The sequence below is a fragment of the Nannobrachium achirus genome (genome assembly GCF_963921795.1).
Source record: "Nannobrachium achirus genome assembly, chromosome: 1".
Lineage (NCBI taxonomy): Eukaryota > Metazoa > Chordata > Actinopteri > Myctophiformes > Myctophidae > Nannobrachium > Nannobrachium achirus.
In genome coordinates, this window is record NC_137810.1 from 29,831,341 (window position 1) to 29,846,630 (window position 15,290).

Below are 15,290 nucleotides of genomic sequence, written 5' to 3' on the forward strand. Positions count from 1 at the left end.
CTATAAAGTGCTACATTTTATAGTCCTACAAAGGTTTTTGATCTATGCAGAAAATAAGCTCTGTGGTTAATATAAGCCCAAGAAAGTCTATTATACACACGTTAACATCTCAGTGATGATTAATCATTTATTTAAAACTATTATCTGCTTTTATAAGCTTGGATTTATTTCCCCCCTGTGCTTGAAAAAAATGTTGTTAATATCATAAGCCTTTGTTTGGTACAGAGCTTATTTGATCCAAACCCCAGCTTAATGTTCAGTAGGAAATCGGCTGTGGAGATAACTTCTGGATTCAATGCAACGGTCATCCCTAGAGTGTTTCTGTTTTTTGGGTTTGGTTTGATAGTCCGAAGGTTCATTAGTCCGAATTTGTTAAGAATACTATGCCTAACTCTAACCCTAACCTTAACCTCACTAACCCTAAATAAATTCTGACTAATGAACCTTCGGACTAATGAACCTTCGGACTTATGGGCAGTCCCCTTGTAAACACCATGCACAAGGAGTAACACACACCCACCCCATCTTGGCACAAATAATTTGGAGGATCTATCAGTTGATCATTTTAGCTGCTTAAAATCCCCAGCTTTAACTTGGAATAAGTCTCTCTACTAGTCTCTTTTCCCCATCATGCATCTGCTGCACAGCGCAACTTTACTTTCCATTTTACTTTGCCGAAATTACTACCCCATTTCAACATAGTCTACTGCCATGTTTGACCACTCTTGTTTCCCCCCAATTCCCTGGCAGTGCACAGTGCAGGTGAAGCTGGAGCTGGGTCACAGAGCCCTGCTGAGGAAGAAGGTGACCACAGAGGGCTTCACCCACGACTGGATGGTGTTTGTCCGAGGCCCCGAGACCGGCGACATCCAGCACTTTGTGGAGAAGGTCGTCTTCAGGCTGCACGAGAGCTTCCCCAAGCCCAAGAGAGGTATTTAAAGAGAAAGAACATAATTTGTATGGCAGGGCTGCTCCAAAATGTTGGTAACATGTCATTGGTTTGACCTCCCTTGGGTTAGACCACCTAAACCTAACCTTAACCCTAACCTCAGTAAAACTATGCCTAAACCTAACCCTAACCTCAGTAAAACTACGCCTAAACCTAACCCTAAACCCTAAACCCTATGTCGCACTATTGAGAGGTCGAAAAATTAAAAGGTTCACACTTTTGCTTATTTATTTAGTTCATATTTATAGACTCTCAGGACTCATTTTTCTAGCTATCCGATTTAGAATAAACGATCTGTGTGCGTGCACGTTGATGTATTTGTGTTGTAAAAATTTACGGATACAGTAGGCAGACTGTAGCCTAGATCTGAGCACAGAGTAGTAAATAGTCTTCCACTGTGCACCTAGTTATAGAATAATCTAAACAAAGATTTCAAAGTGGACACATTTATCTCCATTGATGCATTAATGGAGTCATGTCATTTTTTTTCCTGAGAAGCAATTAGTTTGAATTAGCTTTCATAATGTTTCTTTTTTTATTGTGAATTTATAAACATAATATGTTTATAAATTCACAATAAAAAAAAGAACAAAATACAACATATTATGTTGTATTTTGTGTGTGTGTTATGTTAGTTGATTATTGTTGTTTTTATATGGCTGCTACAGTATCTTGGCCAGTTCTCTCTTGTAAAAGAGATTTATGATCTCAATGAGACTTCCTGGTAAAATACAAATAAAAGATACTGCGGGAAGACAGACACAAGTAAAGTTTAACATTCAAGATATATATATATATACTGGAGATGGTTCACAGCTTTGATCGAAGGAGAACAGAGGTGGAATAACTGAACATGGAATAACTGAACATGGATCAACTGAACGTCATTACCATCGAGGGCCACGCTAGTTAGCTCCTCCGACACCCTAATAAATAGCATCAGGGTAAGCCCTCCTTTTATGAAGGACACCCAGAGTCTTAAGCTGCATTCTTGCATTTTGTTTATTAGTTGGCGCCTCCAGATATCTTTTTATCATCATGATTTCGTTTTTCATGTTACAGAATAAAATCTGATTCCTACTTGACTCAGATATAAGAATGATAATACAGTACTATTCTCACCGTGTGTCTTTGTCTCTACAGTATGCAAGGAGCCACCATACAAAGTGGAGGAGTCGGGCTACGCGGGCTTCCTCATGCCCATTGAGGTCTATTTCAAAAACAAGGTGAGAGAGACGGCCCCCCAACATCCTAGTAGACCAATGTGTGGGTTCACGTCCGGCTCATATTGTCACACTGTTCCCTTTTGTTAGAAATCTTTGCTAGGGTGATCCGATTGCAAAGTGGTTAGGGCGCATACCACGATCAGTGAATCTCCGGTTCAACTCCCTGACGGCTTGTACTGGATGTCATTCCCATAATTTCTCCTCCTTTCCTTTCTTTTCCTGTCACTATCGCTGTCAAAAATGAACATAAAAGATGTGCCATAGCGCAGAGTGTGGTACAACGAGGACACCAAGGCAGATCTGGAAGCTGCTCTCTGGTACGAGGGCCACCCTGTCCCTCAGGATATCAGCCTCTGTCACATGGTTCTTTTTTCCCTAAGATCAAGTTCCCTCCTCTCCTCACACTTTCACTCGAAATCAGCTCAAATAGCTTAGCATCGTTCGCCGTCACCTTGCGACAAGCTGGTTACACACCGCACACACACAGTCATGGACAGTTGGCAAAAGGCTACCTCTTCCAGGTTTAGTTTGTCAGGGTTTGACTAGGAATTGAGCAGCGACAAGTCATGTGATAGAATGATGCTAGCATTGAAGCATTCACTTGTCTTGAGGTCGCTGATGAGCTGTTGTGACAGAGAAGAAATTGCCTGTGAGCTATTTTGAGCTATAGTTTGCTTGACAGCTCCACAGCAACTATGCAACAATAGGGTAATTGTTCATTCAGACGGACAACAGAAATTGCCTAAAATAATTGGCTTGGTGTGCCTTTGTTTCTGCATGTCAAGTTCAGACTGTCTCTGTTTCAGCCAGGTTCCTCTGTTATTGACTTGGCTCATTTATCCTGTGCACACTCACGAGTCACACGTGTGTGAGTATATGTGTTAGAATGTGTCTGCTTGCCTACAGTATGTGTGGCATTTGACCTGCTTGTAAATTATACAGTTGCCTTTGTCTCATTGTCACACTGGACAGCCTATCGGTCAGTCTGGCTAGATCCTACTGACTATCAGACAGGTAGGCCTAGCGACAAACTTCCCTTTAAACCTTCCACTAATGCTAAGGGTTTCCTGGACCCTCTGGACACTGGCCCTGTTTAAATGCTACAGTGTGTGATCTAATATGTTGAATAGTACCCAGAGTACCTGCTAACACATTTTTGCAGGGGATACAGACTTTGTACCGTACCTTTTCTCTGTTGAGTGCGCTGAAAATGTTGGGTAGTGCTTTATGTCTGCTTTGACTGATTAACTTGTGAAAATTGATACCTGGAAAGGTTAAGGGTAATAGGCACCTAATGCTGTTGAGTGATGTTAAAAATGAATCAAGAAACATGGATCATACTATATTTCATATTTTAGTCTTTTGTAGTACCTCTATGATTGATGTGATTTGTAACATTCAGGAAAATAACTCTTTCTTTCTTTCTTTTCAATCTGATGTCTGTGAAAGCACTGCTCGTGTAATATTGTGCAGTTGTGCACAATTTTGTGTCATATCTAAAAGCCATAAATAAAGTGGTAAAAAAAAATATGTATTTTCACCTGCATCGTTTAATACCGCTAACAAGATTTTTTGAGGACAGGATGAAGTAGGGCACATTTTTCAGAATCCCCAAATCTTCCAGCAGTCCTGGTGACTAAATGACAATATTTATAATTAAATCTCTGATGAATGTCCCCATCAGCGTCTGCTGCTTTAATTGTCCCCCAGCTTACATCCCCAAGGCTTATTATAGTCATGAATATTCTCCCCATTCTCTCTGTGCGCTAATCCTTTACGGTTTGTCTTTTGAAAAACAGAACTCTCAGGAATCGTTGCTGTACCTTGTACCTTGCAGAAACCTTGTTATCTCGATATTTAAACTTTTTGTTATTTTTCTTTGTGAATTAATGCCTACTTACTACTGTGTCACAAAGTAGCAAAAGTAGCCAATATACAAGCTCACAACGATTCACATATTTGAATTTTCTTTAATGTGACAGGGTCCCCACCACGGTCATGACATTTCTGGAAATGTTTTGAAATTAGAAAACTCTTTTTCCAATACTGGAAACGTTTTGGAATTGATCAAGGGTCCTGGAAGGTCCTGGTGGAACAATATTTGGATATGCATTGTTTTTGGCTATTGATTTTGTTTCTAAAATTTCTAAAACATGTATAACATTACACAAAATATGTAACGTTGATGACATGACTTTAAAGATACTGTAGACCAGCCCAAAATCTGTAGGAGCAGTGTACAAAATGTGTTTAGCAAAAATTGGCCTGATGGTGGCGCTAGAAGAGGGCCATGTGAGAAATGAGAAATGGTGGAGGTTGTGATTTGCCATCCAAGGAGTGTGTGTGCAAAGTTTGGCATTGATAGGGCCAACGGTGGCAGAGATATGACCAGGGCAAAAGTGTGACGTGACTGACTGACTGACAGACAGACAGCCGGTGGAGCTTTTCATAGTAACTGCGACCTGACTGTCACAATAAGTAGTTTTTCACCGAACAGGCTGCTAAACCTAATTTATGTTATCTAATTTACAGATCTGCAATCTCACAAAGTGCTGCAGCGTGGCTTGTAGATCTGTTCCTTTGTCACATGACACCAGCCTGTGCAGTGCAACCTAACTATTCAGAGCAACATGTGAATCGTTGGTGATGAAGCATAAGCAATTGAACTCCTAGTTATATGATTATGTTTCAGTTGAACAAGTATCCTATCCACTATGCCCTAGGATAGGTGGTGTAGAAAAGAATTTGGCACGAAATTTTGAATGGAATTATACCATAATACCTTTCTATGCTTTATTTTTGCTACACTGCCTGTTTTTGGTCATTGCACATAGGAGTAATTTAGGAGTAACATTATTGTGCTGAATGATTGTAATATATGCCTGGAAATTGGGTAAAATATTCAGGAAAGGTTTTGGAAATGTGTGAGAATGCTGATGTGAACGTGCAAGTACTTAGTTGTGTTACATATGTTGAACCATTGAAAGGTGTTAACAAGAGCTTGTGATTAAATAATAACTGTCATTGGATCCATTGGAACACAGGTTCCTTTTCCAGTTCCTGAAAAGTCATGACATACAAGTTTTCTAGCCGGCAGTGATGGAATGCTGGCTGTATTTCTTATCAGTGTTCAGACTCCAGGTATGCCTCTGTGTCTTATTGACTTCCGAGGTGATGGCTTGTTATCTTACTGATATGGTGGTGCTGATAAAATCTGTCCGGATGTTGCATAGGGTCAGGCTTGCCTTTTATCTTCTACTGTGAAATACTTACTAGAGGGCTGCTTTTTTCTATCTAGGATGGCAGACAACAGATATTACCTGAAGTCATATCTCGTGAAAGGTTTATATGTGGATTGTGGACAGAATTCAGATCCTCCTTTTTAATTTTATTAAATACATTTTCTGTTTTCGCAGGAGGAGCCAAAGAAGGTGACCTTTAACTATGACCTGTTTCTGAATTTGGAAGGGAACCCACCTGTAAACCACCTACGCTGTGAGAAGCTCACCTTCAACAACCCCACCAAAGAGTTCAGGAAGAAGCTGGTTAAGGCTGGAGGGGTAAGAGTATCAGAAGCAACTGTTGTGTATTTAGTTTGCAACTGCATATAAACAAAGCAGTGACTGCATGCAAACTCTACATCATACATGGGCAACAGGTGGCCCGGGGGCCACATGCGGCCCGCAGGTTAATGCTGGAGCACTGATATATTATTGATTTCAGCTGTTACAATTCCAAACATGACCTGCTTTAATTCCTTCAGTCTATATTAGTAGCTTAATGACTAGTATAGTAGTGTATTAAATGTATTTTTTTTATGTTCAATGTATTTGTATTCAAGTTCATAAAGTTAACATGACTATAATTAAATGTGTTTGAAATTAAATCAAAATGTTACATTTCAGGATTCCAATTCAAAAATAAAAAAAAAATGATTCAGGATTCCAAATCAAAAGAAGCAAAAAATAGCCGATCTACAAGCTCAAAACGCATCGCAGCGCGATGTTCATATGTGTGATGAGCTGTAACCAATGTTGTATTTCTTCTCTCAGGTAATGGTGGTTCCAGAGGGGGCTGAAGCCATATCTAGACCCAGTCCAGACTACCCCATGCTCCCCACCATCCCCCTCTCCGCCTTCTCAGATCCCAAGAAGACCAAGACCTCCCATGTGTCAAAGGTTAGTTTTGGTCAGACGCACAATGGAAGCGGAGCCCAATGCTCCACTGCTCCAAGCACAGAGTGGTGTTCAAAGTCTTTCAATTCCCCAAGGCTCCACGCTGTCTCAGTCTAATGCATTGTACCTGGATGTTGCACTACTGGACTGGTGCTTTTCTTACCGTAATCTGATGTTGTTATATCCAATAACCAGGGGTGGAGGGAAAAAACTCATTGGCGCGCTGTAGCCCAGTTAGCCTTTTTACGGCAGTCCATTTAGGACAACATGCTGTGGAGAGTATTCCGATATTATGAAAGACAGAGAAAAAAAAAGTCGTCCAGCGATCGAAAGGTTAATGGATATAATGACATCAGATTATGGTAAGAAACGCGCTAGTCTGGAATGATCCTTTAACTTGAGCTAGTAGTTCTTATCTTAGAATGTCTCTATTGAATGATTATGATTTGAGTCACTCAAGTCATCCAGTCTGTTTTAAGTATGCATGCAGTGTTGTTCCTGTAAGTGCTTTCAGAGAAGAGTAGATGTGATGATAACGCTTGTGTTCCTGTGTCTGTGTAGGAGCCCAGTAAAGAGGGCAGTGGTGGCAGCAGCAAAGGCCCCAAACCTCACAAGCTGACCAAGGAGCACCGTGAACGGCCACGCAAAGACTCTGAAAGCAAGGCCACATCGAAAGGGGACAGCGACCGTGATGGCAAGAGCGGACGCGATCCTTCCTCCTCATCGTCCTCTTCCAAGAAGCCAGCAGAGATCAAAGTAAAAGACGAGGGCAAGGTGCTGCCCAAAGCCGCTTTTAAGGAACCCAAACTCACTCTGAAGGAGGCCAAGATGGAGGGCATGTCCCCCAAAGGAGGGGGGGGAGGAGGAGGAGGAGGAGGCGGCGGGGGAGGAGGGGGAGGGCCTGTGGACTCCAAAGCCCCCGGGAAGCGGCCTTCCACGGTGGAGTCCCCCAAGCCCAGCGCCAAAAAGCAGAAGAAGGCTAGCTCTGAGGGGCCGAAGGGGGCTGCCGTTGGGGCCTTCACTGGAACCTCTCCCCGCGTCTCCTCCTCGTCTGCCACTGGACAGCCATACGGCGAGAAAAAGCCCCCCAAAGAGAAGGGCCGCTGGCCCAAAGGCAAGACGGACACGCAGGACCTGAACAAGGAACCCAAAAAACCTCCGGAGTCCGACGAGTCAAACTCTGAGGACGAAGCCTCCTCCAAGTCAGAGGTTGGTGGGCCTGCTTGGTTTTCGTAGCGTCCCTAGGAGGGTTCCACGCACCCCCCTTATTTTTGAGCGGTGCTTAACGCTGCAACATTTGACAGAGTGCGTATGGCTGTCCGTATGAGTACGGCCTCAACAGCTGCAATACCGCTGGTGACCTACCTTCGAGTGGCGCTGTTGAGCAGCCTAAGGCACAGCTCACTCCCACTGGGTGGATTTATTATTATTCTTTTTTTCTAGTTTGGATTTTGGGCATCCATAGGACCTCTAAAATAGATTTGGATGATCCCAAGATGATCCCCCCTAACCCGTGTACAAAGCCAACATCTTAACCACTCTAAAGGGGAAGTCCCCTGTAGGCTAGTCCCGGGGATAGATGATTGTCCCCGGGGGAGATATTGGGCTTTTGGTCATCAGGCAGAGGCTCTGAGCCACTGCTGCTACATATAGATACAGTACTCTATTATTGAATCCGTAGGAGACGGTGGGGGAAGGAGCGCTTCTTTTCGCTTCACCAGTGTCAGGGTTACTGAGGTTAGGGTTCGGTTCAGGCATAGTTTTACTGAGGTTAGGGTTAGGTTTAGGCATAGTTTTATTTAGGTTAGGGTTTGGGTTAGGTTTAGGCATAGAGATTAACATTCACCCGCGCTGTCCAAGTGACCACAGCCGAGCTCTTCAGACCTCCGCTCCAGCCAATCACAGGCCGCCGCTTCTAATTTATTCAACACCGTCTCCTACGGATTTCGCATACAGTACAGTGGATGCCCCACCCCATTCAGAACTTGTTTGTAACCTTAGCCCATGCAGAGCCCTGAGGTCAGCTGTCCAGTTGCTGTTGGTTGTGCCAAAGACCAGGCTAAAAACCAGGGGTGACCAAGCCTTTGCGGTGCATGACACAAGCAGAAGTTTGGCATGGCTGTACAGAGGAGGCTTGTAGGTACCCATGTAACCCATTTCCATTCACACTGAGGTGATAGGTCAAGGGACCATTTGGAAAATTGTCATTACTGTTTTCCCTTCCCAAAATCTTTTTAGCCCCCTTTCCGACAAGGTAGCGTGACAAGATTGGTCCCGTTGAAAACCTGATCTTGTCTAGAATCAAATGATTCTTGACAGCGTTCCTACACAGCAATTCCCCCGGTCTCATAGGGGTAATAAAACATTGAAGAAGATGTTATTTTTTTGTCTTTGGATCACAAATGTTTTTATTTTAGTCCTATGGATACCAGAAATCCAGACTAGAAAAAAAAACAATGGGAGTGCGCATGGACCCCTACTAGGACTCCTACTTATTTAGGTTGTTTGCAGGATCATCATATAGAATGCACCAAGAAATGATTGTGATAAGGTATTATTTGTGGAGTTTTAACATACAATGTGATCCATGGTTCTGTTTACATTTCATGCCTATTTTAATGATTTGTGATATTTGAAACTTTACTCTTGTGTGATGATGTACAATCTCACATGAGGTATCATTCTCACTCTGACTCTACTGACCTGTCTGTCTTTCTTTCTTTTCTTGCCCCACCCATCAACTACTTCATACATTGCTCTCTTTCTCTCTCTCTCTCTCTCTGTCCATCCACAGCAGTCTGCCCCCTCCAGTCCCTCCAACTCCAGCTCCAGCTCTGACTCCAGTTCAGACTCAGACTTTGAACCAGGACAGAAACAAGGCCAAGGTAGCGGTCTGCGCTCTTTACCGTTTGTAGAGATAAGCCCACAAGCCATTTTTACTTGAGATTTTAACATCACAAGGGGTGTCCGGGTGGAGACTGGAATTCCATTTCTCCACGGTGCCTCCAGCTTGGTTGGGCACTCCAACGAACACGATTGTTCGTGGGTGGGATGCCGGCAAGTGAGTCCTACAGGTTGACATGTTCAGTGGCGAGTGGAACTAGGAGGCGGTGAAACTCATCGCTTGTCAGGGTAAAAGTGTCTGACAACTCCATGTATCAGAGGAGACGCATGGCAGTCTACACCCTGCCCACACCAGACAGTAGGGGGTGGCGGCTGTTATACATGGGGAGAATTGGAAACTACTAAATTGGTGAGAAAATTAGGAAAAACAACAACTGTTGATTTAAAAAAGAGTTAACAAGATAGACACAAATAAAGAAGGATTTATCTGTGTCCTAACATTGTGACACATTGTTGCTTGAATGATGTTTCTGCATATAGAAGTATAGATTAAAGGTCAAAGATGTGCTTCATTTAAATGACCTCTCTGCTGCTCCCCTGCACTTCCCTAGGCCCCCTTCGCTCAATGGTGGAGGAGATCCAGTCAGAAGAGTCAGATGACGATGACAGTAGCTCGGAAGAGGAGACCCCCGTCAAAACCAACCCTCCCAACCGCGACTCTCGGTCAGCCCCCACCACACACACACACACACACACACACACACACACACACACACTTCTTCTTTTCTCTAACTTCCTTGCCTGACACTCAGCCTGAATTGCATTTCGTTTCACTCCATTATTCAGCCTGAACGTGCTTTCATCCAAGGCAATTTCTGGGATGGACGTTGCCAAAGAGGCAGTCTTCTGCCATTGGTTCACAGCCTGACCAACACAACAGTAGCAAAGCAGATGACGTAGTGCTATGTGGCTGGTTAGTGGCTAGCTGCTAGTGCTACTTGCTAACCAAAGAAACAGGCAGAATAGGAGTGCTACGAACTAGTAATCAAACACAACATAAAATGTCTGCTACTTATGTTTCATAGCGAGATCGATACGATCGCATATTACCGCGACGGGCGACGCAATGTCTATGTTTGGGAATGTGTGGTCCGGTCCGGCGGCGGCGCTGGGTTACATGGAATCACACATCAGTTCTAAAGGAAAACCTCTTCAATGAGAGCACCACCAGACCCCTGAATCGCCGAAACACATTTTTAAAGGGGCGTGGCTAGCGATTCAGGGTCTGAACTCTGAACCAGGCTACTAACTTCCCACTTCCACATTAAAGAACCATACTGGTAGTCTGGTATGTTTAGCTCATTAAGTACGTTATAGTTGACAATACTGCCAACCATTTTTTCAGTGTGCGGTTTAGTAGCATGCTCGCCTTTGAATGGCATGGTTCTGTGTTCGATCCTGGACACTACAGCTTGGGTAACTAGTATGTGCTTTAAGTACTGTATGTCTGTATGTGGCGAAGATAAAAAGGTGGCGTATATGACACAGAGCACAGTTTAGACTGGTTCAAAGACCATGTTTCAATGCATCATGTATAAGTTCAACACATTTCAACTCTTGACACACAAAGGTGGCATTTGAGACCTAGCTGAACACTCGCCTCTCAGTGAAAATGAATTCCTAGGTGCGTCAGTTGCTTCCTGTGTAAAAAGCCCTGAAGGCGGCATGGTGACACAGTCTGTAGCGCTGTCGCCTCACAGCTAGAAGGTCCTGCGTTCGATTCCCGCTGGAGATGTTGTGGACGTGTTCTCCTCCGCGTCATCAGTGGCCATACCCTAGGAGGTGGAGTTGGCAAAAGGGCCTTTCTGTGTGCAGTTAGCATGTTCTCCCCGTTTCTCCTAGTGTAGGTACCCTCACAAAAAAACATACAGTAATCCTGGTCTCTCTATACTGCCTCCCCCTGGCCAGCCGAGGCGACTGATGGAGGGGAAAGGAATTGGTTGAAATAACGTGTTCCTTCCATGTGCTACGTCCAACTGGGGAAACTCCCAGCTAGCAGGTGAAAAGAAGCGGCTTGGACTCCTCATGCATTGAAGGAAGCATGAGGTCAGTCCGTTGCTACCAGTAGCGCTCAGGATTACATTAGACAATTGACACTGGGTGAAAGAAATCGTGGGATAAATATTTAGAAAAAAAGAAAGATGCCCTAAAGGACTTGATTTGGCTAACTGCCCTTGTTGGCAAAAGCTTCCCTTTACAACAAATATCTGCTGTTCAAACTTGAGGGTGGAGTTGAACAACACAACACACCAAGGTTTTGTGGTTCAGTGAAAGAAGATAATAATCCAAGGGAAGTACATATATCATTAGTTTTGTCTGTGAGGCAGAATAGAACAATCTGTTTTGTCATTTAGCATGAGAAAGGAATTTATGTCATCACTGCAGTCAAGATAACGACAATAAGCTACTCCAGCCTACTTAGTTGAATGAATGTTAAAGCGTGGATTGATTCGAAAAGTTTAGATTCACTGATGAAATTCAAAAACCCATGACTTCAACAGATTTGGTAATGTTTTAATTACTTATGAGAAAGTGTCAAATAAACAAATAAAGGCCTCAACAGGAAATTGGTCCATGTTGGTCAAATTAAAGCACTGGAAGGTGGACCCAAAAGCTCTGATTGACAGCTAAGCTAGTATGTGATACATAATCACCCATATCCTGATTATAATTTGTCACATCTTGTGACAAATTGTGAGCTTGTAGATCGTCTATTTTAGGTTTAGCAACACTGGGGTGCAACTAAGATAAATCAGGCATTACTCCAAGACCAATGCAAAGCTGTATGATAGTATGTGCTCTTTCTGTGTGTGATTGACGTGTCTCCCTGCCCTGTCCCATTTCAGGCTCAGCTTGGACAGCGAGAGTGACAGCAGTGACGGCTCGCACCGCCCCAGTCGAGACCCTGCCCCGCCCCCAACGAAGCACAGCTCCTCCAATAACAAGGTGAGGAGGGACAACTTGCCACTTGAGCTTCATTGTTTCATACTGACATGTTTTGGGATTTCCCAGAAAGCATCCTGGTGCTAAGATGACCTGCGTGTCATTGTGAATCAATGAAAAAACAAAGCCAACCTCTGTGCTCCGATGTTATTTGCCAAGTGCAGCTCAGAAGTGTTGACTCTTAAAAGTAGGAAAGAATAATCTATGTCATTTAGCTCACCTAGAAAAGAGCTGGGGGAAAGAAATCGTTTATCCAAATAACAGTGCTTTATCAGGATGAGAAAGTATTTGATGTCAAAACTAGGCAGCCAAAGCCATTCAAACAGCCAGGCAGACACGGAACCCTAGACTCTCTGAGGACTGTTAGTGTGTACCAGCCTTCCGCTTGCATGTCGGCCATCTTAATTGTTAGCTGTGTGTCCCACTATCTTTGTCCTTTGTCCAGCTCTCTATTGACCGTTGACAGTGACATGTCGATGCACAATGGCTTCCTGAGACTGATCCAAATCTGTGAAAAGTGACACTTTTAGATGTCCACCTCCTCAAGCTTACCTTAGTTTGTCCCACGACTGTCACAACTGCATTTTTGGCGAGTGGCACTATTGTGCAACAAAGTATAAATTAAAGCAGAAATAAGCAGTTTTCTGCTGACATAAGCAGGAATCATGCAATTGCTTATTTTAATTTTATTATATTGATTTGGCTAACAATGCTCCCTAAAAAAAATCTAGTCGCTGTGGCGCTTCTAGGAGCTGCCGTCTACCTCCAAAACTATTATTTTATCTGTAAGAAGTTCTGTCATTAGCAGCTTATTGGTGCATGAACCACCTGCCCGGGGCTAAACGGATTGACAGACAGGCCAACCAATCTGAACAAGAACAAGAGGCGGTCCTGATTGGTCTGTTATTTTGGATGGGCACCCAGTTTAATCGACCAATGACAGAACTTCTCACAGATAAAAAAATATATAGTTTTGGAGGCAGATTGTGGCCCCAGGAAGTGTCACAGAGACAACATTTCTTTAGGAAGCATTGTTAGCCGCCTGAATAAAATAAAATTTACTTTTTAAATAAGCAATTGGATGATTCCTGCTTATGTCAGCAGAAAACTGCTTATTTCTGCTTTAAGCTGTCCCGTTGTGTAGTCTTTTTCTCCAGCTCACTCATTCTGTGCCTCTCTTTCTCTGATCTCTCCATCTGTGTGCAGGTGTCGGGCAGAAAGAGTCCAGATCCCTCGTTCCGTTCAGAGAAGGTGTTGAAGAAGGGATACGACAAGGTAGGAAGGGTAAATCAAACTTCTTTTTTATATATATGCACTACACTCCATCTCACACTCATGCAATGTTACGATAGCTTGGTTTTCAGCACATAACATTAATTTAAGGTTAACCAGATGTCTTATGTTTTCACCTACATCCTATTAACAAAAATCACAACAATTTAAGGAAGATTACTTGATAGTAATTAGAGATGTTACCGATCAATCGGCAATGGATCGGATCGGGCCAATCACAGCGTGATCGGCGATAATCGGTGGTTTAGATCAAAAGGTAAATTCACCGATCCGATCCGATCGGTGCATCCGATCAACCAGCCGTTCAGTATGCCCACTTGAGGCCATTTTGGGGTATTGATTTCCACAGTGCTGAAGGAATAATTAGTTACTGCTATGATAATAAATACATAGTAATGCTGGTAAATAACTATAAGGCAAATATATAAATGAATTAATGAGTGAATTAATTAATTAAAGTTAAAACATTAACATTTAGAAAATATAAATAATATATAAATAATAACTTGATCGGATCGGTGATTGATCGGTATCGGGTGATCAAACTTTTGTGATCGGTGCTCGGTGATCGGTTCCAAAAAACCTGATCGGACCATCCCTAATAGTAATACTTGATAAATCTCTTGAGATTACTGTTGGCTCACACAATATACAAATGCTTCCGTCGTACATCTGGATATGGAGATGAGCCTTCTTCAAACGTCTCTTTTGCGGTGGATGCTCAGCTACAAAGATAACTAATCGAAAGAAACCACCAAAATGGAAACTGCAGCACTCCGTAAATGTATTTATTAACCCATTTAGGCCTAACCTATAGTTAGGCCCAAATCAGAAATTAGCCTACAAAAACAAATATGTTGATACATACTGTACATGTACTGTAAGCCCCTCCCATACACTGAAATGTGTACCCGGCCTGAATGGTTTGGCTAGTCTCAGTCTTCCTCAGAGCAGATAAAACCATACAGATCCCCCATCATTGCTGTCTCAAAGCTCCACCAGAGCCACAATACAGAACTGATCTTCTCCTCTCTGTCTGCCTGTCTTGTTCCACCTCTCCTGCCTCTCTGCAGGCCTACACAGAAGAACTGGTAGACCTTCATCGTAGACTGATGGCTTTGAGAGAGCGCAATGTCCTACAGCAGGTATGTGTGTCTTGACCTTTCCACGATGACAATGCTAGCTTTATGATGCCACACCATTTTCCATTGTGAATCATCATGAATTACTAGTCTTTAAAATGGCATAAATGATATAATATTATATATTGCATAAATAATAATTCAAAGTTTTGGTTTTACACAACCAGGGTGAGGGAATACATACAGTCACGCTATTATCGTCCTACCAGTTCCCCCGTCCCCTGTCCCCCCAATAAATAAAATGTCCTTGCTGTGAAGGACACTGCTTAACAGCACTACTACAGGAGGGGGCCTTTAGCTTTGCTCTGCTGTCTCGTCACAGATCGTCAACCTGATCGAGGAGACGGGCCATTTCAACGTGACCAACACCACCTTCGACTTCGACCTCTTCTCGCTGGACGAGTCCACCGTCCGCAAATTACAGAGCTACCTGGAGGCCACCGCCACGTGACAGGAAGAGGCGGGGGTCGGCGCGCGGCAGTGGAGGGAGACCGTGGTCGCGCCTCCTCAAAGAGGGGGCGGGGCCACACCTGTCACAGCTGTATCACAGACCTGAAAGAACCATAGAACAACTACTATATATATACACACACTCACTCACTCACACACGCACAGACACAAGCACACATTAAGTAACATATACACACACACACACACA

General features: G+C 43.3%; 1 protein-coding gene across 1 annotated transcript; it reads left to right on the top strand.

The window, feature by feature from the left end:
* Positions 1–819: 819 nt before the first annotated feature.
* mllt1a (MLLT1 super elongation complex subunit a) lies at positions 820–15,083 on the top strand (the record flags this gene model as incomplete). The annotated part of the gene is made up of 11 exons (XM_080728056.1): positions 820–931; positions 2,093–2,175; positions 5,592–5,735; positions 6,228–6,344; positions 6,915–7,559; positions 9,148–9,235; positions 9,806–9,917; positions 12,101–12,200; positions 13,404–13,472; positions 14,564–14,635; positions 14,955–15,083. Exons 1-11 carry the CDS (start codon positions 835–837, stop codon positions 15,081–15,083), a joined length of 1,656 nt encoding a protein of 551 aa, XP_080584182.1. The 5' UTR covers positions 820–834.
* Positions 15,084–15,290: the final 207 nt, after the last annotated feature.